At 43.7% G+C, this 26881-nt stretch overlaps 1 protein-coding gene across 1 annotated transcript in view; it reads left to right on the top strand.

The window, feature by feature from the left end:
• Positions 1-26881, top strand: part of LOC120953147 (probable cyclin-dependent serine/threonine-protein kinase DDB_G0292550) — a 79452-nt gene that overhangs the window by 48213 nt on the left and 4358 nt on the right. Inside the window, exon 3 of the mRNA XM_040372868.2 lies at positions 19547-19634. Coding sequence (XP_040228802.2) covers positions 19547-19634 — 88 coding nt within the window. The remainder of the gene's footprint in view (positions 1-19546; positions 19635-26881) is intronic.

Below are 26881 nucleotides of genomic sequence, written 5' to 3'. Positions count from 1 at the left end.
CATTGCATCCCGGACTGACATGGGGGTTTAAGCTTAGAATGTGAATAATACTGAAGTATGAGCAGAAATTTTTGGTGCATCAGCCCACGCGTTGTCTTTAATGTATATCTGGACCCATAACACATGTTGTCGCACTTGACCACTGACAACCATTTGCTGACCGTCGTTCGTGACACGTTTTACTGTCGTCATATTGTTGGCCTAACCGCGGCCTCATTCTGCGACTATTTTTATCTCCCGCTGTCTAAACACAGGGTTTGGGATAAATCATCTCCTCGGCACACACACCCTCGAGTTGTTTCCCGCGGGTAAGGCCCATGTATCAAGTGTACAGGTGGTACGGCTCGTAAGTGCTCTCCCTCTTCCCCTCCCATCACCCCACCCAAATGTAAATTCAAGCCGTCCGGATTCAATTTCCGGTTTCATTAAAACCGGCCTTTCACACAGGACTCCCACCGCGGATGTTTGACGGTGATTGCCATACCAGTCGGGTGTGGAAATGCTGCTTCCGAAATATTACTCCCCTCCCCCTCCCACTGCTTCACCTCTTGCAATATATGTGTGTGTGCGTGGATGGGTTTGTGGTTTCTGTGGAAAGCGTTTATGTGCAGCGATACCCGTGTAGTTTTGGGACGTTCGTTTCATTTGCAATTTTAGAGCAGTATGTGAAATAATGTGTACTTGTGAAATAATATGTACCGTACGGGAGGGGAGTAGGGGTAGCATTGTGATACAAATGGGGTCAACACTGTCAGTTACATCCAAATGTGCAAGGGTAGGAAACGATTAAAGAACCGTCTAGCCGCTTTTCAACCGACGGTGCTGACGGCACCTCTACAATCGGCCTGATTCAAGCCTTCATATACAATTTCCTCCCGTCTGCATCTGGTTTTCCAAAACGGTGGTTGGTGGTTGCACTCGCCATAAACATACACACGCAGTATAGCAACGTGAAGCAAAACACACGTCGCTACAAATGCGCAGGGTGCAGAAGCTCATGGTGTGGTGTTTCTTCCTGCCAATGTGGCGTTTCTGCATCACTGTTTCCAGGAATGTGATGGGGGAAGGAGGGAGGAGTAAAGAGTGAAACATTGAAGTCGAAATAATAGACACACACACACACTCACCATCATAAATGGAAAACTGGTCCCAGACCAGCTCTAACGAAGCCAATCAACGGGAATGCCGAGAAAAGCCTGCCCAAAACATAGCAAACGGGTCGAGCTTTGGTAACCACGTAGGAAGGGTAATGTACTTTGTGTGTGTGTGTGTGTGTGTGTGTGTGTGTGTTTGTGTGTGTGTGTGTGTGTGTGTGTGTGTGTGTGTGTGTGTGTTTGTGTGTGTGTGTGTGTGTGTGTGTGTGTGTGTGTGTGTGTGTGTGTGTGTGTGTGTGTGTGTGTGTGTGTGTGTGTGTGTGTGTGTGTGTGTGTGTGTGTGTGTGTGTGTGTGTGTGTGTGTGTGTGTGTGTGTGTGTGTGTTTTATATGTACTTTGATGTGTGAAAATGTTACATACGTATACATATAGAATCGTGTATGTGTGTGAAGAGTTTGCCAAGAAGCTTATTGTTTCCCAAGTCCCTTTTCACCCATTTCCATTCCGCGCAAGACTGCAATGTGCATTAAAAAACGAATGGGGAAAAGCAGCAATCTCGTACATTTTCTTATTTTTTAGCAATTTTCTTCGCTGCTACAAAGCCAGTTCAACCTACCTTACACACAAGGGGGCCAGCATCCCAACTTACCCACACGAGCAACATCAAACATGTGGTTTGTGGGTGGGATGGTTTTGCGCAAACTGACGAATTGGATTTTGGGTGGTTCAATATTCCGTTCTGACCCACAAAATGATATTCTAAAACTGGTTTTGAAATACCATATCCTGCGTCTCCCTCATAAAAGACTGTGAAATCTTATCAATAAACCTTAGCAATGTGAGCGCGTGGTGTTTTCCATAAATTTACCTTTTTATACACATAGTATATACTATATATTAAAATATAATATAATATGTATAGTCATACGGCCTTTTCGGACCATTCTTCCTGAATAAAAAATTATATAACAAGATAACATTACTTTTAGTCTTTTTTAGACAAAACAGGCCTTCGAAGACGAGCATAGAGAAACACTCCACTACACTTTTTCATGCATCACCAGTAAACAACGCTCTGCGGTGATTGCTTCGCCGTAAGCAGCTCGATGGCTTAAGGCAAACCACTACAAACGAACGCATCACATTGAACATTTTTGCGGATCCTTGGTGGAACGAAAAACCTTCCAGCGTTAGGTTTTACGTTCCACCAAGGATTGAGAAGGGGAGCACAAAAATCAAATCCATACGCTGATGGTGCCTTTTTCACCAATGCGGAACGATTTCCCGACATCACTTTTTAAGATAGTTGCGAGTCTTAGCTCGCGCCAGGCATGGTAGAAGATGATGGCGACTCACACGTGCCCGTCCACGGGATTGCACTGCCGAGGAATATGTAGGGTATAGGGCCAACCCGAATGTAATGCGCCGGCAGTATATTGGTTCGTGCAGTGATCAGAAAAACGTTGGAGATGGTGTTTTTGCTTCCTATTTTGGCGTACGATATGTAGCGAAAAGAGCTGATTATGGTTTTGTTTATTCCTGTCCTGTTTCCATGGGAGAATCTGCCGAAATTCCGTTTGTATGGCGATTCGCAATTTTACAAACATTTCAACACTACGACATCTTTCATGAGGCAATCATCTAAGAATTGTTGACGTGTTGAATTATTCCTTACCTAATGGACAGTTTTATTCCACCTTATTGGATTTCAATATTTTTTTACAAGTATTCATGCATCTTAAAATGATTTTAGTTTTAATTTTTTTCAAACTCTCTTAGTTTATGAGTTAAGCTCATAAAAAACTGTCTAAACGATCGGAAACAAGAAGTACGTTTACACCACATCATATTTTAAAACAATGGACGGCGAATCGCAAAATAGGCAATCTACGTTTTTCATATTTTATGTGAAAAAAATTGATTGAGTGATTTATTCATTTTAAAGTCATAAACTTCATTTTGTAAACTATTTATTGTTTTTCCGGACTCGTACGACTTAACAACATACCCGTCGTCGGTTTAAGCCCCGAATGAATCGTGCCCCCGTAAGCAGTACTGACTATCCTGCTTTGGTTAATCAATAAATCACTGAAAGTCAAGGCCACTAGTAGTACAGGCAGGCCTTGACCGACAACGATGGCTGTGCCATCGAGTAGGTGATGTAATATTTTGGAATTTTATGATTGGTAATTCATGAAATAAGTCTAAGTCACCGCCCAAATAAATCTTATAAAGAAGGTCCAAATCAGGTCCAAATTACAAATAATTAAGACATTGAAAAATACACAAGAATTGAGAAAATAAAACTGGTCGTAATGTCCAGAAGAAGAACCGAGAGATTACATGAAAAGGATATGATTATCAAGAGAAAGTAAGGAATCAAATAATCAATTCTAGGCAAATTCAAAGCGGTACACGAAGTTATGAAATGTCAATATGCATCGGATAAAAGGTCTGTTCGATCCGAAGAAGATCTGACGTGGTGAACTATACAAGAGGTGTTCTATTCTAAGCAGCTCAAGAAGTTCTGAGGATCAATTTCACTCCCTATAAATAGTATGACAAGCCACAACCTAGTTTTTATATAATATTATATGATTATACAAAAATCAGATCGGTAGCAATTCCTTCCATTTCATATTAGGATAAGTATTATTTTACAACTGTAAAAACTTTAATGTGTAATCATTTTTTTAAGTTTAAAAAACGTGTTACTGAAAGACGTGTGAAGCAGATTATTTTCAATGAGTTATATACCTTTTGATATTTAAGAAATTTGCATAGTTTTGTGTGAATTAGCAAGATTAAGTACGTAAAAATAATGGCAAAAACAGTCATCGACTAACTACATTGGTTAATCCTATCTTTTTCTTCTTTGGCACAACAACCGCTGTCGGTCAACCTGCCTGTACCCACTAGTGAAGTGAACTTGGCTTTCAGTGACTTATTGTTACCATAGCAGGATAGTCAGTCCTACGTATGGGGGAACCCATGACGGACATGTTGTTAAGTCGTACGAGTTGACGACTGTACCACCAGACCGGTAAAACAGAACAGTAAAACAGTAATATTATTTGACAGTCGGGAAGTGCAATGTGTTTCACAAGTCTTTAGTAACCGTTACTCTCTACCTGCTAATCTCCATAAAAATCCTCATTCATTATGGCGACCAAAATCAGAGCCCTAAGTCTACCTGTTGCTTATCTAGTCTGCTTGATGCTGCCTTATGGAAAAGTTGAGATCGTTTGTAACATCCTATCAAAAGTAACACGTGTCTGTGCTGACATCTAATTTGCTAATGCTCTAATGCTGATTTCTAAACGATTTACAGAAGTATAATGTTCTTAACTGCAACCATACCTAAAGTACAACATACAGTATGTATCAGCTAATTCCAGAAATTTGCGATTTTGTATGAGTTTGCCAAGCGTAAACTATACGTTTCTTATTTAATTGTAAAAATTCCTTACAAAGTTATGCATTTGGTTATGCAAGGTTTATAATGAGTTAAAAGTGTTTTCATTTATTATGTACCATTTTACTAAGCAAAAATAGTGTGTCCGGAATCAAGTTCTCGTTTCAGCAAAATACACATTTTATTATCACATTATTATCTTATTTCTTAAGATAAACCGCTTCAACCTCATACAGAATGACCTAGCGGGCCACAGTTGGCCCGCCAGTTTGACATCTCTGTTTTAAGGTTTATAGGCAGAACAGTTCGCATCTTCTTGCATGAGGGGAAACGATTTCCGTATATCCGGTGGAAATTTCTTTTCGATTGCTTTAATAAGATCATTCACACCTATTCCGTAGAAATCCCATATGACATATGCGTTTTCTTGCGTATTGCGTATCTTCTAGAAGCTGAAAATTCAGTTGTTAACCGAGAATCGGATTCATGGAAATTTATCGCTTTACCAACGTTGGATGAACTGAAACCCTATCGACGTCGAGTGTTCGTTATCGGCAAATGTTCGTGCAGGCAATCATGACAACCTGTAAAAGTCTTCCCTTACTGGAAGTGTTGGAGCCAAGAAGCCTGACCTTAGCTAGGGGGACATGTCATGCTCATGAATTGAGCAGCCGAATAGCTTTGTAAGGTACAGTCGTATCCTAACAGTCGGAATGAATTTCAAGGAAACAGGAATTATAACGCCTGTTTCAATAACACTCTTTTTTGATACATCGAAAGATATTGCTTTCTGTTTAATAAAAATAATGCAAGTAAAAGTAAAACAGGCAAACTCAACTTTCTCCTAGTTGTTGTTTTTCTTATGTTTTCCTGCCTAATCCACTTATGAACTACGCTTTAGAGGATTCACGCAACATTTGGGCCCATGACAAGCAAGATGTCACCTTCATCGACCAACAGCAACATCCCATACAGTCCTCTCTACTTCTAATGTTCTGTTGCGTGTGTGCTTTTTGTGCGTATATGTGTGTGCTCTAGCAAAAAAACATCAAACCCTCCACAGACTACTACCAAGCGAGGGCCGGCCGGCTGCTGCCTGGACGTGCCAACGGTCGAAATTATAATCAAATAAGCACACTCCTAAGCTTATTGTGCACACGGGCGACACAAGTCCTGTGCAAATACGGCCGCAAAAATGCAAAGTAAGTTGCCGGCGACCGTGCGAGCGAAGTACCTTAAAACTAATGAATAAATGGACGGAACAGCCGCAAACGGCACGACCTTAGCGATGCGTCCCCCACCCCTTTGCAACCACCATTGCGCGTCCCTCTGTTTTTCTTCCCTTTTGCCCTGTGTGGCGTATCAACTATATGCCCGAAGATGTTAAGTGGCATGCAAAAAAAAATACAGAATAAAAGAAAATCCGGAAAAAACACCCGATCCTGCTATTGACGGCTACCGTCCCCAAATGCCGTCTCGGACGCCCGCCCTCTTCAGATGTGGCAAGGTGAATATGGAAATGGATGTACGGTGCTTTACCGCCCACGAGCTTCTTCAAAAGCATTCAGCCGGGAAAACGTGGGAAACTCACTCACACACACACAAATACAGCGGCATCATTCCATGAGCGAAAGGTCCTTCCGCTGCCCTGGAGGTTTGCCTGTGATTCATCCGAAATTAATAAATGACCATTTGCAAAGTGACTTGTACCGAAGCTGCCGCCGGGCATTGCCATGGCGAGGAGCGGTGGGGGTATAGCTGTATCAAAAATAAAATTATAAAAAGCTCGTCCCCGGCACCGTGGAGGGTGGTTCAAGTGCACACAGCGTGTACACGGAGTCACGTACGGAGTCGGTCATTGAGGGTGAAGTTTTAATGAATACTATTACAACCTATTTGCTGCTGTGTGTTTGTTAGGGAGGACGGCTCGGGGAGATGGAGCGTGGAAGTATGCCCGGCACACTCGAGCTCGTCCAGCTCGACCACCGGTACATTAATAACGAGGACGATAAAATAGAAGTGCGAGCAAGGCGATATCCTTCCCCCGAAGAACCCCAAAACAGGAAACCTCGTACGGCTCGTCTGTTTTGGCAAAATTTTCCATTTCCCGCACCGGCGATTGATGATGAAGGGGGGGGGGGGGGGGGTGTTTGTTGGTAGGATATTAAATCGCCATGCCTGCACGCTATGAGCTGCAAGCCGAACACTCTCGCCTGGAAGAGTAGTCGTTCGGCCATTAATATGGCAAATTTGTAGCAACACAGAGCAGTGAGCGGTACCCGACCGGAACCGGGTAAGGTCGCATCTTCAGTCGCTCAGCAGCAGAAGCAGCAGGAAGCCGCAGTAAGTCAGCCATGACGGAGTGAGAACCCGAGGCAGACGTGTACTTGGCGCACGACACTGGAATAGATAAATTGAGTTCATGTTGGCTCGTAGAAAAAGCAACGGAAGAGATGCTTCTATATGCGCTTCCCATCCCCGTGCGCATAGATACAGCAGTTCCGGGTGGCGTTTTCATGGCAGACGAGGTGTTCTCGGAAATAACTGACTTGATTGTCACAATGCTCCATTGTTGGTTGGGATGGGCGGAAGGCGATTCAATGGTTTCCTGGCTTCTACTTGGATGCGTTCCTGGTTTTTAGATTTTTTCCAACTAAAGCTCAGAAGTTGTCTAATTATGATGCCATGAATCAAAGCGACACAGATGCGAGCAAACAGACAACCATCCTTCGGAAAATGTGGCAAAGTTAGTATTCCATGGCATTTCAAACGCTTGGTTGAGCGAAAAATATTCTTTGGGGTTTCAAGTGCTGCCTTGTACATGCAACAACATTGTAGCCTTCATGGAAGGTCTATCAATAATTCTTGGACTCCCAAGGTCCCATGCAGCAGTGAAAATGGGGGCATTCTTTACCAAAATTGCTCCAACCACTGCACATTAAATCAGATGCAAAGTACGTGCAGGCTCTGGGTGCATTCAACTCCAATGCTCTTGCGGAATAATTGACTTCACCAGTCAGGCCAGATATACACCGGAGTCCGTAATTGAGAAAATTAAGTTAGGCAGTGGAAGAAAAAAAATACAAACTGTGGTTTGACTTCTATCCAGCATGCCTAACACTAGATGGTTGATGACGTTCATAAACCGAACGCTTCATCTCTGAAACTCCTGGCAAGTTGTGCCGGTCATTCAATGATCGGTATGCTTCAACTGGCTACTGTGGGAAAAGGTTAAGGGTGCGTAATGCGTCCTTGGGAAGGAAAAGCGACCCGAAAGAGATGCCAACCGTGGGAACACCGTAAGTACAAAGGATAGTGGGTTTCGTCCGTGTGTAGACGTGAAGGATTACCTGCCTCCAACATCAATTCCGACACACATACACACACACACACTCACACACACACACACACTCACACACACACACACACACACACACACACACACACACACACACACACACACACACACACACACACACACACACACACACACACACACACACACACACACACACACACACACACACACACACACACACACACACACACACACACACACACACACACACACACACGGAGATAGACTCTGTCGTCTCGGTTTACATCTTCGGTACAGGATGTTAGGATGCCTCGACCTCGGTTCAAAAAACTATTTTTGGCCCGGACTCTCACCGTTCATTACGTTTCATTGTTTGGGGCTCCATTTTCCCGGACTGCTGCGTTGGCTAGCGAGTGTACCGACCGGCTGAAAGACACTCAATTGAAAAAGAGGATTAGCAGGTTAGATGGCTGATCGGTACCAGCCTCTGAACAGCACTCTTTACCAAGAGCGCAGGTGAATCCCAGCGGCTTTTCAGGAGTTCCGGAATTTCTTAACGTAAAGTCGGTACGTTTAGACAGTAATGACGAATTGTGCACAAAAAAGTCAAAAGTTAGTCAACTTTAGGGCCCCGACCAAACCCACCCATATGTGCAGCAAAGCGAACCGGAGCTTCCTTGCTAGAGCGAATGCGTGAAGAGCTGGGGTGCGAAGTTATTTGCAGGAAAAGCGGACGACACCGACCCCAACACCGAAGCTTACACCGAAGTCTGCTTCGGAAACATCAGAAAAGAGTGAGTTTTTTGGGACCTCCCATCTCATTTTTGTTATGCAAATGTCGACAAGCTCCTAGCACCAGTTTACAGACAAACTCATACACACACAGAGCTATTTTGTCGGGCAAATTTCCCTACTTCCTGTAGCATCCGCCGTATGGCGCGCAACTTTTTCGCCAACCTTAACTACTGTCTGTGTGTAATATGTGGCTTTGGAAAATTAAAATTATTCATGGAAAATAAAATTATGCTGCCAGTCCTGCCGTTTTCGGCATCATTGCAGCAGGCGGTGTGTTTGTGTGTGTGTTTCAAAATGGATGTAAATCATTGTACACTGGAAGTAAAAGCAAAAGCAAGTCGGAAACTGTCCGACCGCACGGAAGCAATTTTTACTCCAAGAAGCAGCACACACACGCGCCCGCACACACAATTGGGGCTCAAAAATTGGCCCACTCTTTCACCTTGTGCGGCACCACCCTGCAGGCAAGCCGACAAAACCTAATTTTGCCACAGTCTTCGCCTCACACAGACGCATACCCACTGAGCATCGTTTTTAATAGGAAAGAGTTCTCCGCTTGGCTTGAGTGGCCCGTTTAGCCCCCATGTTTTTTTTCCCACGATTGCCGAGAAGGCGCAGAAAGATGTAGCAGCAAACTAATTTTATAGCATCGCTCCCCCCTCTTCTGCAGAGTAAGGGAGTCGATACGGGTACTCGCAACATCGTTCATTATTTTTTACGAGCCGCACGCGGGTTGACTTTCCCGTGCCGAACGCGTAACAGGACGATCTGAATCTATGTATGATTTTGCCGTGCGCTTTTCTGCCAAGACATGGATGGCACTGGTGCACATGGGACCCACTGCAAACGGTTGTGTAAGAAACATCCCGTAGGCATGCGAAGAAGAAAAAAGCGCTGCTGGTATGCGACGAACGCAAACTTTCTAACCCAGCAAGGACAAGCCGGTTTGCTACCCTTTTTACCTCATCTTTCGATTTCAGAAGCCAACGACCAGCGGCCTTTATTCCAACGCGCCAAGGTCCGATTGCAATTGTGCATATGAGCGCAAAGGCACGAACCCCCTACCCGTCCCTTGCCATACTTACCCTCCTCTTTGCATGCATGAAATCTTCCAGTCTTTCGGAAGCTGTGCTTTGGTGTTCGAACCTCCGCGCACGGTCGTAAATCATAACAAAAGTCGTAAAGTACGCGTCACTGTGAGCCGAGTACATTCCGAGACGGTATCAATCTGCCCGAGCTGAGCCAATTCTTTATTGCAAGCGCGTGTGTGTGCGGCTTGAATGATTCACGGTGGTGTCATAAAAATGTGGACCACCTCAACACCGTTTGCGAGCGTTACGAAGATGCCGAAAAGGTGTGAAGGAAGGAAGCGAGAATTTAATTGTTTGCGCATGGGTTTGGATCTGTCGAAGCTGCACGTTGGGATCATCCATACTACCCGTACCGAAAAGGCACACAAGCGGATACTCAACTGATGGCAAACTTAACCGTTCAAACTGATTTACATTTGCATTTGGAAGAAAACGCACACCGAACATACGGCAACCATTCGCCAAGTCGATCGACTTTTTCGTCCCGCATGTGACCCGGGCAAGTCCAAGGGCAACGTGCCCCGCCGTGCCGCAATAAGCACGAGATTTAATGAATCGAACGTAACGAATTCATAAAACCGAAGGTGGGTCGAAGCGAGGACGAGCGATGATGAAAATATACCGAAAAACTTCGCTCGCGCTTGTTGCCACAACTCTGGTTTGGTTCATGTTATCAGCAGCATAACTTGCAAGCCGACAAACTTCATCGTCAAAAATAAGATGACAAGTTGCGAGTGTGCGAGTGAGCGAGACACAGAGTAAAGAGATGAGGAGTAAACAAACACAAAAAAAAAATCGTTCTGCTGTGTCGAACTAATCCTAAACCAACCAAACTTCCCAGGGCTCCCGGGACTAACTTTTTGCTTTAATCTTGCTCCGTCTCCTCCCAGCACAGCACACCCAACACACCGCGATCGCATGACATGCGATGGTAAACTCCCTGCCGCCTCTCTGTCATCCTAAGCTTCAAACCATCAAATAACTTACAGCCTTCGGTTCAGCGATTCCGTTTCGGTTAGACAAGGAATGGTTTACAGTCAAAACCTGTTTGGCCTGTTTGGACAGCGAACGCGATCGAACCAAGACACACACACACACACAGCAAGAGGAGGTACGGACTGTGAGGAAGGACTGTCGAGCCGTGAGCAGCTAAGCGGCTCCAACGATACAAACTTCTGGACGGAAACGTAAAAAAACCGTCCCACCAACGGGGTAAACGAACGTGATCTGTGAAAGCAAGGAAAGATGGCCGCTCTTGGTGCCACGCGGGATGGGTTTTCCCCACAATTTTCCCGTTCGCTGCTGTGTATGCGTGTATGTGTGTGCGTATTGGGAGCTATTCTTTTCCTAGCCTTACCTTTCCCGCCCTAACACGGCGTTCGAATTGCGTGATGATTACTTTCATTCATTAATTCATTTATCCGCCGCTGAAAGGAAAGCTTTTTGGTTCCGGTGCCTCCCTTCCAAGACAACTCTTGCGACCCCCTAGGGACGTGGGTCTCGGTTGGTTCGACGTTATTAAATTATTTTCTGCATAATTCTTTGCCACTGTGCGAACCTTCGGCAGTGAGTACTGCCGTGGGAAAACAGAGAAACCAACCGCAGCGCGCAGCGGGAGAAAGGATCACAAATTCGCATAGCGGAAACAATTCTTAATACCACAAACAACCAACCCCCGTCCCCCAAAATAACACATCGTAAAGTGGGTGGGCGTGTGCAAACAACCATACGGGCGCTATCAATTTCATTACGATTAATACCGTTACAGCTACAGTGTAAAGCCACCCGCCCGCGACGTACCCTATTGACTCGTTATGATTGCTCGATTTTGGTTTCGTTGTCACCACTGCCCATCGTACCCATCGTGCCCCCTCGCACGCAACTCGAAACGAGGGGCGCAAATTTAGTGAAATCCTTACCGGCGAAGTTAATCCTCTCGCTCCATTAGACGGTTTGCCAATCAATTATGTGCGTTGCTGCCGCCATCCGAACAGTGCTACCCTGTAAAGGGGCTGTCTTGCAGGGGCGACGCGCGTGCCACTTCGCGCTGCGGACATTAAACGGCGGACTGGTGTGTCGTTAAATCGCGCAGTTGATTGCTCTGTTTATAAGCTCTTGCGGCGCGCTGCGCCATCGTTCCGCATAATTCTTGGCTGGCGGCGCTGGGCGCGCGCGGGTGACAATGTTCGTAGTTTGCACGAGCTGCAATCTGGCTGTTTGGAAGAATTAGCGAATAAGAGTACAGGGCTTAGCAAGTACCAGTACTTGGAATGATTATTGGATGGATACAGAGCTGATGACTTATCGGGTATTGGAAGTTTGCTGATACGAGTATACAACTTGGCTTAGGCAGTAACTGGAATAAGTCTTGTTGTACGAATTGGCGATGCTATCCGTCCCCTATCGGTTGGAATTATTATGAAAAGGTTTTAGTGACATTTCCGTAGTGAACTCCTCCATGACGTCGTGTCTGAAATGAGCTATAGTACTTTAGTACTATATTAGTAGTAGTATTATAGTATTAAATTTAAAAATATTGATTTAAACAGTTTTTATCCTTTTTGACAATATATGTATGCTTCAGAAAAAAAAATCAATCATTATTGAGGTAGCTCTGCGATTAAGCCTGCGACGCACGCGTACAAGTGGACATTCGGATTCTATTTAGCGATTTCACTGCCTGCACACGGTCTGTGGGATCACAGCAGGATTCACTCATTAATGATTGTAAGTGGCCAATTCCAGATACATTAGGTTCATCTGCTTCGGAAGGTAATGCTTTGGACCTGGAGCCTATATTTGCTATCAGTGGAACTGACTATACGCATGTCGCAGTTATGTCCTGATAAGTGGTGCGCCAGATCCATTAGTTGATCCTTGAGGAGTTACGTAAAGTATGCTAGGGAATACCATTGTATTCGATGGAGTATGACCTGGTTTTTCTTGATGAAATCTTGTTGGTTGTCTTGCATGTGTGTATGACTCGGTGGATTCCGCTGAGGATTTTCCGATGCCACCACTTGCTTGTACAATTTATTTCACTATTTTTACAAGAGTAATATTACCTTAAAGATACTTAGGCCCTTCTCAAACCTGTGTTGGGGTAAGAGGTGAGACTTATCATCATCATCATAATAGGTTGGCGTCGTCAACTCGTATGACTTAACAACATGCCCGTCATGGGTTCGATCCCCAAATAGACCGAGCCGCTATACGTAGGATTGACTATCCTGCTATGGGGGGGAATCAATTAGTCACTGAAAGCCAAGCCCACAAGTGGGTACAGGCAGGCCTTGACCGACATCGGTTGTTGAGCCAAAGAAAAAAAAACTATATAAAAAAATATGCATTTAATACTAGCGACGCCATCTATGTGTCAGACCGGGGACTTATCAGCCAAACTGTTACATTGTATTCTACATAGTCACGTAGCAATAAGTTTCCTGTGATTTTTTAAATACTTTTCGATTTTTATTTCGGCTCCACTCACGATTTAATGTTAGCTTCCAGAAATTATTTCTTCTTCTTTGCCACAACAACCGTTGTCGGTCAAGGCCTGTCTGTACCACTAACGGTCTTGAAAATGGTTCAGATTCAATTAATTGATTTAAACTATTCAACGATGTAACGTTGCTCAAAATTGTTATTATTTGGTTGCAAAATGGTAGGATAATGCCAACTAGTTGTGGAAATGGATAAAAATATTGCGGGAAACTGTTAGTAAATCGTAAAAGGAATCCAAATATATTAGTAAAGCAAACAATAAAACACGAGATTTATCAAAATAAAAATCTGGAAACAACCAGTACACGGTTTTTGCCGGCACGCACATAGACGATCGAATTTCTGCTTATATGAGTAGCTATGAAGACAGCAATGTTAGCTATGAGCTAGGGTTGCTTTCAAGCTTACTTATGTAGTGTAAGTATTTTGCTCTACAAATTAATCACGGTAGTAAAACGGATTCAATAGGAGCCATTTGGATGCGATCCGAGTAATCCGGATTCAATCGGAGCCAAATGGATCTGTATTCGTTCGAAGCAACTGGATTCGAAGCCATATTTATTTCGGAGTCGTATCCGGATTAAGAATGACAGCGTCGGACTGGATTAATTAATCCAATCCGGAGCTCTCATCACTAGTTTGTTAAAAAAAAATCTCGGCGTCTGAAGAAATGCAGCTATTTTGAGAAGTGTCGTTTGGTATGGAGTGTTGACATGATTTTAGCCGCCAAGTGTTAAACTCCGTGTACAACTGCTGGTTAGTATCGTAAAATCTCCCATTGGTAGAATTCGTCGATGCTCTACCGTGGTTTAGATTACATCCTTGAAGAGTCTTAGTGTAAGTGGCTGTTGTTATTGTCGCAGTAATATGAGCTGCCTAATACACTGGGACTGTGCTGACTGGCCATTCGGGAGTTTGTGAGAATGATCTGTCTGCCTATGGTGGTTAATGTCCTATCATCCAATGAATGATATATTCGGGTCGAGTTAATGCGAGAGGTTGTTGGCAACATTTCCGTAGTTAAATTTCCTTACATTGAACCTAGAACGAATATATCAGATAGCAGATTCCTTGACGTCATATCGCTTTGCAATCTTTTCAAACCTGTATCGCGCTATCGTCTCTATAATATCTTTGAACTCCTGCGCATATTGTTGGCACATTTTCCTGGAACTCCTGGATTTCTAGCAAGGTCTGTAATATGAGCAAACTGTTATCCTAAATATTACCTGGAATTTGTGATAACATCCCAACCAGAATATTTCACGCACATTAACAATTTCGTCTAGCTAAAACATTTCCGGCCGAATCGTTCGCCCTTCGCCTGCGAACACTGGCCAGCAAAATTTTCGATGATCGCTGTGCGTGCCACCATAAAAGTGATGAATGTCGTGCCATCTTCCCGGGAGATTTTCTTTCGGACGCGTGGACGCCAACCTACCACTGTTTGCTCCCACCGAGCCGTATTGTCTCCCTACCGTCCATAGAATTCGCAATGCCTTGAGGGATAACAAACAAAAAAAAACAGCACACTCATCTGCCAAAATCGTAAATCGAAACTCTATCGACCGACGGTGGGAGATTTTTGCTATTGATTTCTGCTTTCTTTCCTTTTCTAACAATCGCTAACACCTCAGCATATCCTCCCGTTAAAATCTTGCTCAGCGTAAAGTTTGTACACTTTTGTTTTTTTTTCTCCAATTTCTTTCTTCTTCTTCTTCATCTCCACCCGCATCATTTTATAACCAGCTCAAGACCATTCATCGCCTCCATAGCTCCCTTCGAGCTCCGTCCCCATTCCCCATCGATATTGCCCCCGCCTGTGACCGGCAGGATGGCAAACCCACGCCACTTTTGCTTTATCGTCGCTTTTTTCACGCTGCTCTGTCACTGAAGGAGCATCCCACTCCAGACCTTCCCCAGCAGCTGCTGAAAGGCTCCGGAAGCCCGGTATGGGTACCTCCATTATCTCCGCCTCAAATTTTCCGTTGCTTCGCACAAAATTCTAGGCCGCACTCCGCCGCTTGCAACCATCATCATCTTTTCCGGGGCCACGGGGTCAAAGTAAAAGCGTGACCAAACGCTATCGTTTCCTTAAGGGGCGCCTACGGATTATGGCACGATTTCATCCCTGCCGATCGCTGATTTGTTACCATTTTGCGGGTAAGCGGAGCGATTTCGTCCGTGGTCACTGCCCGGTTTTATGAGCAGTCCCTCCCTCAACCCACAAGCTTATTTATCGCCCGTTCGGTCCTTCCCGCATTTCCAGCAAAACGATCTTTCAACGTAAAAAAGGGAAAAACGTCCCGAATTTTCATGTGTGCCCGTGTCAGCAAAATGGTCGCTCATACTTAAACGAGACACACACACGCACACACACAAAAGCTGTGCAATGACTTCCGATGCGGTCATTTCTGCCAGCATCATCACATAATTCGTTCTAGCCCTTCCCAGTCGAGCCGTCCGGCAGAATCACATAATCGCGCCACCATCTTTTGCCAGAGTAAGAACCTCGCCAGAGAGAGCGTGGGTGTGGTGGAAATGGGCGAAAAAAGTGAAGATGATGCCTCATTCACGTCGCCCAAGTAAATTCATCCGTGCGAGTTTTGCCACAACTGCCTGGGCCTGCTAGTCGGCATAGTCACTTCAGCCACTCCAAGCCGACCAAGATGCGTGCTGATGGCTCGCTTTGTTCATCGCTCCTCAAGCACTTTATAATATAATACTCATTATTCTCAATTAGCAGCAGCAGCAGCATCAGCAACCGTCGAGAGGATGGCGCAGGGATGGGAAAAGATTTAGTGCCCATTCGCTCATCGCTCATTGGCTCATCTGCGTCTGTGCGCACACCGTGCGATATTGATTGAAAAATCGAACCACGCTGGGAGGACGCCACAGTCCAGCTCAGACACTGTGCTGCTGGCCGGGAGCTGAGTATTGATGGTTGCTATCAATCGACGCTTTAAGGAGCGCTCAGAAGCAGATCGGCAGGCACACTCTGGCAGTATTATTTTCCGTTGGGTTGTAGTACTCCGAGCTGTTTCCAGGATTGAAACACGCAACGGTACCGTATCGTTCCAGGTTCTGCTCTACCGTTCTGCAAGGATTATTCTTAGTCAGGCAAATCCAATTTTAATCCCTGCAGTTGTGTGCTAACACTTTCATCGAATATCCCTAAAATAGAATACGAGTAACTGGGCGGTTGGGCGCTGCACATCAATTGCGAACCTGGGATGGAGAGCATGAAAGAGGAATAAATCATCATTACACCCAGCGTGTCTAGTATGAGATGAAAGTTGTACTACTTGGAAAATTGCTGCATCGTTGCAAGAACGATATATGTGCCGGGCATCTCAGCAAGTGCACCGAACCCTTTCCAATTTCCGTAGAAAAAGGACCACGTTCAGATAAACTTTCCCATAAACACAGCAACAACATCTCAAAACAAAATTCTCCAGTCAGCAGCAGCTTCTAACGTATACTTCCCGAGAAGCGGCTACCAGAACAACACAACACAATGACACACAACAAAAACAACAAAACACCGAAGTTACACGTGAATTGATTTCGAAAACATGAAGAATAAAACGGTTCTCTAAAAACGGTTGGAATAGTCCGGACTTGTGACGGACGAGGGAAGAAGGCAGCGCATAATATCCTTGTCACTGCGGTTTAGCCCATTAAGGGCTAAGCGGGCACGCATTCCACATCGCCGCAAAGGAATCTCCCCGGATCCGGTCTGAAGCGAACACCCCCCCCCCTCCCTTCTGCTCAACCCATCCCTAGGTGGCACTAGGTAGCATGATCGCTTGGCGGACAGATGCACCATGAATAATACATTGCACGCTCGCGAACTTTGCGCCCGAGCGGACGGCTGACGGAATGTCCGTCCGGGAAGAAAATAGTCGCACCAGACCACGGCTGGACGGGGAGAGGGAGGTGCGCTTCAAATCATGTTACCGGATTGCAGCGCTGGCATTTGATGTGGGTATCGGTGGGGTTTAGGGCCAGTGCAAACTATTTTCGTCCTCAAGTGCGCGTGCGAAACGCGTACGGACTATCCGAGAAGATGTTTGGAGCATCCAATTGCTGGTTGGTGACGATAATAAATTGACCAGATTATGGGTTTTAGTTCTGTTTCAAAGCGCGTTTTCATCGATTTGCATCTGCATTTGATTCCTCTTTTACGCCGTGCTGGGAATGCGATTTCCAAGACGATTTGCAAAACGATTTCCTAGACCAGCTGTGTCAAACTCATTTCATCAGAGGGCCGCAAGTACAGATTTTCAGTGATTCGCGGGCCGCAAAGTTGAGAATAAAAAACATACCTCAATATTTATATAAAATGCTGTTTCCAATCATTATTGTTGAACAAATTGACTTTTTGTACTCCTCGCCTCAAATCTAGAATCGTTTCTTATTTAAAAAAAATCAATGTTATATTTCATTGTGCTCTTTTTAATTAAAAAAATTGTTTAATATACTTTTAAAGTCACATGCAATCTCTTTTATCCTTATTATTAAAATAGGATTTTTTTCATTTGTCGCGTTCTCACACGGCAGTTCTGTTAAAAAATATCGCTCAACCCCACTTTTTCACTGCGGTAGGGGAAATCTAGCTGCCTGTTGCGAATTTTTTCATAAGCAATCCGAGCTATCCATCGCTGGATGAATAACAAAAATATTTGCCTGCAATTTTTTGATAGTTCAAGAGAAAAATTGCAATAAAAAATGTTAAATCGAATCCAAACTTATTCGTTTTATGTTTCGAGTTTAAACATTACTTTTCGCTCCTCCAAATGTTCTGGTGGTATATTCATTTCTTATAACAAGAACCCGTTGTTTATGAATAATTTTGTTAAATTACGATATTTTATCCGACGCAGATTCGTGGTGTGTGAACCCAAAAAGATTGGCAAATATTTTTTTTGACACTTGAAGGGAAATGATTCGCGATTTAAGGAAAGGACTGTGTGAGCTAACCTATTAATTAGCTATGTATTGCAGGACTTTGGCATTTCGTTTATGTTAATCCTTGATGTAAATCCTTTTATCTTAAGCATAATCATTTCATTTTGGTTTTGATTTTTGGGGAGGTTGCAAAGTACAATTTGTCTTGTAGAATGTGAGATGCAAATAAATTCAACTTGGCTACAAACGCTTTCGATAAGTCGTACATATTGTATATTAACTGATTTTTTATGGTGGCAGCCGTGCAGATCCGTTCAGAGCAATTCGGAGCCGACTGAAGCCTTTACTCGGCAGTCAGAGGCATTAAGATCGGTAGGACCGACCTGAACTATTTCTGACTGCAGACTAGCCGCTCCGTGCGATAACCGATGACTCCAACGGTTCCGAATGACTCTAGACGGCTCTATAGGCTTGGGACGGCAACGAGCGAAACTGTTGGTTTGACAATCCATCGCTAGTTGTTGCAAAGTTTCCAAGGGTGTGTATCTTGTTATTTTCATTCCTTTTTCGCAAGTCATTCTAGGCAGACGCAAATCTGTTTTTCCATATACAATGTGCAATCGAGTATGCACAAAATTATGCTAATATTCAAAATTTAATCGAAACATAAAACGAATAAGTTTGGATTCGATTTAATGTTTCTTAAGGGTCTCTGTTGTTCTGTACGTACGTGTAGAATAAGTTTGTTAAATGTTATAGGAACATTAATGTTAATTTTGAAACATATAGCTACACAATGATTGTTCTTCTCTGGAAAATTGAATACACTTCGACAAATAGTAATAACAGATTTTTGGTTTGCAGTGCTTTCAGTACTTCTCAAAATATTCTCGCGGGCCGCATTCATTATCGACAGAGCGAGAAAACATGCTCTTTTTGTTTCTTGGAACCACTCGCACGCAATGCATATCTCCCGCGACCATCGCGATGATCACCGACTGAAAATGTCGCGACCAAGTGATTGAACACGAGTTGGTTGCACACAATGTCACCAAGCATGCGATGGTCGCACCAACTGTTTGAGGCTCGTCTCTGATCTTCGCAGTAGAGCTCGTGACGCTGAGATGATTTTGTTTCAGCCGGAATTTGTCATGACTATGTCAGTGACATTTTGCAAAATTGATCACAGCAACAAAAAAAAAGTCGTGATATAGTGACTGACCAAGCGATGGACATGTCATGAGCATGTGTTAGTCGCACCAATCGTTCTGAGTATCACCTCTGATTATCACAATTGAGTACGTGACGCTGATATGGAATTTGTGTCAGTCAGATTTTTTTATGACATTGATAGTGACATTTTGCAGCACTGCTAGCTGTACACTTTAATCTCCATCTTTTTCTCTCGTTTTCACAGATGAGTCACTAACATGCAACGTGTGCGATCGGGCATTCCGCTGCCGCCGTCAGCTGGCGTCCCATCAACAGAAGAAGCGTCACTTCGGGTAAGTCATCCAATAACCGCGCGTTCTTGGCAGGACGAAGTTCTGCTATTCTAATCCCGAACACTCAAATTGGGGAATGAAGCTACGACACACATTCATCAAATTTAAATTTTCTGAGCGTTAGTCCTGAGCGTAATTCTTTCCACCAGAATGCATTTCCGTACTCCAAGAAGGTGCAGAATATCGAAATATATTTCAGAGACCATATTGTTCGTAACGGCCATCTTCATTATTGGAGCCGGCAGTTTTAGTTTCGCGGGGGGTTGTCTTTTCAACTGTTCTCCCATTTTAAAAACGCCCGTTGGTACCGCGAATTGATTTAGGCAGACATCAAACAACTCCCGGACACTAACGCCCGTACCGAAGAAGGCAGTGGGCACACAGCGGTAGGAACAGTACATTAGCGACCACATCGTGGCAGCTACCAAGGTATTTCATAAAGCTTAATAAAGCACCATAAGCAGAAATTAGGTTTTTGAATAAGTAACTAGTGGATAACCCGACCATGTAGTCGACCGTCTCCGGCTGCGTATCAATCCGAAGGCGATCTTCCCGAAACGAGTCGTCCGTGCGCCTCTCCGCAGCATCCCCTGGATCTCATCTGGGCTCTTCATCCATTCCCGCAGCTTTTGCGGCAGAGTGCTCGTGGCGCCAAGAACCTACTGATTAAATTCAACTTCAAAAGAATGTGCGCGATTGCGCTACGGCGGCTCTTTACCGTCCATCCGCTGCTCTGAGCAGCGTACGCGCACTCGCTTCCTCGTTTAATTGTACCTTGCCAGCATAGTCCTTGTGCACAATGAGTGTGTACGTATGTGTGTATGTGTGTGCTTTTCGTGCTGATGGTGCACAATTTGTAAATGATGCATCAAACGGGGCACGGTGGAAAATCGGAATACATAATTTTCTTCTCAAGCTACTCTTCTCAACGCGTTATTTTCATGTTCCTTCTTACGCTGCCCACAAAATTAAATTCCAGGTACCGGCTAGGTTGAAGATGAAAATGATGATGATGGTGATGAAGATGAAACGTTTCATTTTTCGATATTTCCTCCACCACCTTCCCTAACCTGGAGTGGGGTAGGACCCAAAGGTTTTTATTTCCATTCATTATGCAAATGTTCACACCGTTTGCCGTGCTTCTTGTTTTGATGTGCAACTGTTCACCGAGTCGTCGAGGGTGTTTTTATTGGGGTTCGTCTTGGTCTTGACTTCCAAACGCACGACTTTTGAACGTATCCAGGCAAAATGTGACTGTTTCTGGATAACTTCCATCACACATTTCAGTCCAGTTGGAAGGTTCTTGGTGTGCGACACTCACACAGGCAGGTTAAATGTTACCCCTAATGCTTTCACATTCATGCCATCTTGATCCCAGTTGATGCCCTAAAGAGCACACACGCCGTTTGAGATAATAGGCCCCGGTTAGCCGGTTGGATGAAACTATTTCTGGCGACGAACAAGATTCGATTCGATTGCCATACACCTATTTGCACGGGATGTACGGCCGGTCGGTCGATAAGTAGTGTACGCTTGTGGACGGTGACGACGACGACAACGACTTACTTTCGCTCGCCGGCTCGACGTACGGCGTAATTGACGTCCCTGGACAGTGGCGTATTTAACGGTAAGCAAAGTAAGCAATTGCGGGGGGCCCGTCAATGAGGGGCCCCGGAATCTTTAGTACATAATCCATAACAGTTGATAGAATATGGCACTGTATTAGCAAGGAGGGCCCCGTGGGTTATGGACGTTGAGGCCCCGCGCTAGACGAACTGGGGCACCCTCCCCCCCCCCCCCCCCCCCCCCCCGGCAGCAACAAAATTTAAGTTAAAATGGTACATAATCAATGACGGGTGCCGAGTACCCCCGGTAATCATGTAAAAAGGGGCCTCAACAACTCTTACTGCTTAGGGCCCCCGAGACTGTAAACCCGCTACTGTCCCCGGATGAAGCTATTGTCGCAATAGACCCATGTATCCTTTTTGGCATGGTACCCATTTCGATTTTGCACACACATCTATACATAGGTACATACAGACTATACAGTCCAGTCAATTTCCCGGAACCCGTTCGCCGTTCCTACGCTAGGCCGAATACCGGATCCGCCTCGTAAAAGGACGGCCCGGGCCGTGTCAAGTGATTAGCTGGCGCCGTCCTGCCGTACGGGCAGTGGAAAACTCCTGCCGGACCGGTGGGATGCTGAAGGGTGATGCTTCACACATTACAGTCTAATCTCCGGGGAGCGGTTACCCAGAAAAGCACACGAGCGCCCGATACTTTATTGCAGCGCAATGTTTGGCAAACACCGGGGTCAGGCAGGACAGTCCCGAATCCAGCGGACCACAACGTAACACACATACGTACACACATACATGAATACGCCCAAAATGTAATTCAATGTTGGTGCAGGGAGTCCCCAATGGCGGAACGCGCACAGAACCGCATTCCGGTCCCTTTGAGCATAGCACCGTTTTATGAAATGACTGACGTAAAATTGTCACTGCACACACACTGCGTAGAGCAAATCCCCGCAACGCTTGTGCGTGGAAGAGTGGGATTCCATTGCCCTTGATGTGTTGGACCGGCAGATACGTGTACGCTGCAGCCCGTTTGATGGTTGCTTTGATTGCTTAGCCTGGCCCGATATTGACGGCGGGAAAATGGGTGCCGGAAAATATCTCGGGACGTTACGGAATAATAAGGATGGGGGATGCAGATAGCAATGGCTGCATGTGGCATACGTGTCAATCGATGCTTCGGTATGTCGCACGTTGTGTTTGGGCTGCGGCGAACACTGCACCACGAAGCTATCGATCGGCAAGTATTCTCAATCGGCGTCACAGTAACGACAGTAATGAATTGGACGAGACTGTTTGAATGGAGGCAAATTTAAAAATGAAAAACATTCATATACAGAAGATACCAAAAAGCTGACTTTAAATTTGAGCTTAACATTCACTTATGAAAGCCAATCTTCACGCGCACGCATGTTGGTTTGTAAGCAAAGCGAAGAATTATTATTTTTTTAATATAAACAAGATTCGTATAAGTAGCACTGTCGGCAGGGAGGGAGGAGGTAAGGAGGAGGTTAGAACAAACCGATCGAAGTATCATTTAACGGTTCGGCGACTCCGGTCGCGAGGCTGAGATGGGAAAGCGCTCACACGTACACACCGAGACCCGCTCCTGTCGTCTCGGAAAACGCACCTCCCAATGCCAAATTTCCGCGGCAACCGAAGAAACTTTCCACCCGCTTGGCTTCGGGATGTTTCCGGATGTTGCTCGAGCGTGTTCAAATTTTCACCGCCACGATCAAACGCGTAGCAACTCACCCGCTTTTTTACAAGAGAGAAAGAGAGAGAGAGAGAGAGAGAGAGAGAGAGAGAGAGAGAGAGAGAGAGAGAGAAAGAACCCAAACACGATAAAGCCAATGCCAAGCAGCACTCTGCTTCGCCAGCATGCGACGGATTGAAACATAAACACACAGACACACACACATACACGTGCAAGCTTTCAACCGTGATTTGGAAGGTGTGCGCTCGAGTGGCGCATAAACGATGTTTCTCTGCAAGCAGTTCCGCCAGTGTTTGTCACGCAAAGATATGTCTCTCGGAAACTTTTTCCGAACCGCGGGAGTGGCGCTGAATGCGAAACTAATTGTGTAGTCTTTTTTTATGCTGATAATGCTGCCGCAGAAGAAGACGACGAGGTAGTGACTGTGTCGCTTCTGGAGGGCTCTGGGGCACCTACCTGGCTCGTTTACGGAACTTTACGTGAGACACTACCAAAAATCTAACCGACTTAATCCAATGTGTCAACGGATGCTCTGCGAAAACCCTAGCTGAATCAGTGTAGAAAGAAAACTCATAACAAATCCACCACACAAAACCTGCATTCGTTTGCGCTTCAGCTCAAAAGCTCACAGAGAGTCAATTTACCCCCGAAAGAATGAGTATGGATGAAGAGTCGGAGTGAGTCATACATAATTCTTCGTGCAGAGTTGATTCCGTACCATAACTTGCAAGAATCTACATCTTCAACTCCGAGCTAAATGTTCAAGGATATTCGTCTGATAGGAGAAAGCGGGGCAAAACGGGCATGTTAGGCAGTTTAATGAATAGCTATGTGAATTTTCCACGCAACACAATTATTCTATCATTATTCTATGCCTTTACTATTTATCTTTGGATTAACAATGCCATAAAACCTCAAAACTTCATTTGAAAAAACTGTGAACTAAAAGTGTATGTTTCACGTGATGCTATTTTGACACGCGGAGGAAAACGTGCATTGCCCTGAGGCAATATAGGCCACAACAACAACGTAGTAACGGTCAAAAATGTGCGAACGCGTCGTGAAATTATTTCTCTTTCTATCTGTTGTGTCGCTGTTCAGGAGAGCAATTTTTTTTTAATATATATATATATATATATATATATATATATATATATATATATATATATATATATATATATATATATATATATATATGTGTGTGTATATATGTATATATGCAAACAAATGCAACACCATAGCATCACCATATACCAAGCGTAACCGCCCATTTTGCCCCACGTGAAGCAATTTTGTATGTTTTGTTACATCATCATAAACAAATTGTTTATAAATATCATAACTTTTAAAATATACCATGTAAAACTTTCAAGTAGCTCTGCGACAATACTTAAAGCTTATTTTCAAAGTAATACAATTTACATCATTTGGCTATTCAATCTTAATTCGTATGTTTCTTTATTGTTGTTTCATAACGGATCACAAAACTTATATATTGACTTTTGGAATTTATTCTTGCAGTTAAATAATGCTTAAATAAGAGGTAAAAATGTTGCCCCGTTTTCTCCTACTACCTAGTCGAAACCATCCAACACCCTTTAAAATTAGACCATCGATCTTTTGGACCATAAAAATCTTTAACGAAAAAATGGGGCTCACACACTTACTGGCAGCCTTTCCAGCCGGTGGTCTGCAACCAGTGGTTCATGGCGTAAACAAATGTAACCCGTCAAAGAGCGATTCTTCAAAAGAAATGCCGATTACAGGTTGTCCCCGAACTACGCTTTTAATGTGGACCATGAAGAAACCACGTATCTCGAATTTCCGCGTTTTCAACGAATCTCATAGTTTTCGTGTATCTCCAAATCCGCGTATAAGAGTTACCGCGTATCTCGGGAACTACCTGCACAACGTTGAAGCGTAAATTAGAGGCATTGTCCTCATAAGATGGCTATAAAAAAGCTCGTAATGATGGGTATTTATAGCACTCTTTTAGGCGGATCTTTAAAAAAACTAATTTCGTTGCGCTGAAATCTTTAATTTCTATCCGTACCTCCGAATAAAAAAAAAAAACATTTGATTTGTGATTTAAAGGATACTAACCCCTTACCAGTTTTGCCCGAGTAAGTCTTGGGCAGCATTTTATCGTCCGTTTTGTTTCTGTTCGTTGGGCGGCAATGGTTTGGAACGAAATTGCTTCGAAAACACGTTTGTACATGTTTGTACGTAAACATGATACTAGTCGTTGCAATTGAACCGTATTGAACTAATTATCGTTTTCCCTCGATTGGAAACTACTCTATTTCTACATACTAGCATAGATGCTTACTCTTCAGCCATCATGGAATGTCTGAAACCTTTTTTTCTGCTTCTTATTTAGATTTAGACAATTTTTTATCTCCCTTTTCAAAATGACAAAAGAGTGAAGGGGTTAATTAAACAGCAACCAGTGAATAAAGACTTATCATTTGACATTGCACTAGCAAAAATACTAACACACGTTGTTTCTTAGGGCAAAACAGCTCCAGAATCGGTCGATATATTTTCAATGAATGTTGAGGACGGATGAGAATTTATGAGGATGAACCATTTGTGGTACGTAATATGTAATACGTATTATGTAAAAAGGTTTTTAGTTGTTTTTTAGCTAAAGTGGTTTTGTAGATTAGTCCGACTGAGTATCTCTTTCAAAATCCAGTAAAATAATCGTAAATAATAATCGTGCCATGCCGCGTAGCTGTAAAAATGTCATGTCATGTCATGAGAGAAATTGTTCAAGGTATTATTGATTCTCCGGACGCATGGCCTAGAGCAGCGGTCAGCAAACTTTTTAGGCGAAAGGTCAAATTTTTTAAATGATCGAGAGCCAGTAAAATGCGTTTCTTTATGTTTGCGCTTTTTTTAAAACATCCTCTAACAATTTTTGAAGAAAAATAGTTTGTTAATGATATCAACCACAACCACCACACAGCAGGGATCAAAATAATTCTAGTCATTCTAATAATTATTCAGGGTAATTCTAATTATTATAACGAATTGCTAAGGTTCATCAGTTAAGGATCAACAACAGAGTGCGAAAAAATGCGATAAGTCAAAACAACAAAGCAAAAGCAATATCGCTTCTTGATGACCCCCACCTTGCATACCGCAAAAAAATATTCTAGGTATTTTTTGTGAGGTGCAAAATCCTGAACGGCCGAAAAAAAAACCTATATTTGCTAGGTAACTATCAAAATGCTTATCGAACAAGTAATGCTATTTCAGACAAATTTCTAACTAATTCCTCACGCTCTTTGATTATCGTTGTTCTCGTAAAAAGCAAACGCAAATAATTAACTGGGAATTTATTGGTTCGTTTCAGTTTTAAAGTAAATGCAGCTATTTGTGAGGAGCTCTGGGGTATCCGGGGAATAATGTATGGAGCCATTTCATAGTTTCTAGATCTTTTTATTGTAAATTTGTAGGAAATGAATATCAAACATCAAAGATGCTATTTGCATCATTTGCATGTTAACTGCATGTTAATGTGAAGTTCACGTTAAATATTTTGTATAAACCCACTGCATCCAGTTTAAATTTTTTTTTAAAAACATACGTGATACATACGGGAGATTTTACCTTATGTTCGACCATAACGAAGAATGCAACGGTATGAAATTTAATGCTAAAAGTTGTTGCCGACCGCTGACTTAATGTAAATTTCAAATGGCCTGCGACAATATCTTATATAGGCTGTTATGAACTGACCAAACCAGGAGTGCATATGAAAATAATGATCGAATGACTGCGATGGCTATTAGTTTGACTGAAACATATGACTCTTTCGATTGAAGCAAATCCTGAACGGCCGAAAAAAAAACCTATATTTGCTAGGTAACTATCAAAATGCTTATCGAACAAGTAATGCTATTTCAGACAAATTTCTAACTAATTCCTCACGCTCTTTGATT

Source organism: Anopheles coluzzii, chromosome X (assembly GCF_943734685.1).
Source record: "Anopheles coluzzii chromosome X, AcolN3, whole genome shotgun sequence".
Classification (NCBI taxonomy): domain Eukaryota; kingdom Metazoa; phylum Arthropoda; class Insecta; order Diptera; family Culicidae; genus Anopheles; species Anopheles coluzzii.
This window is presented reverse-complemented; position numbering and strand designations above follow the sequence as displayed.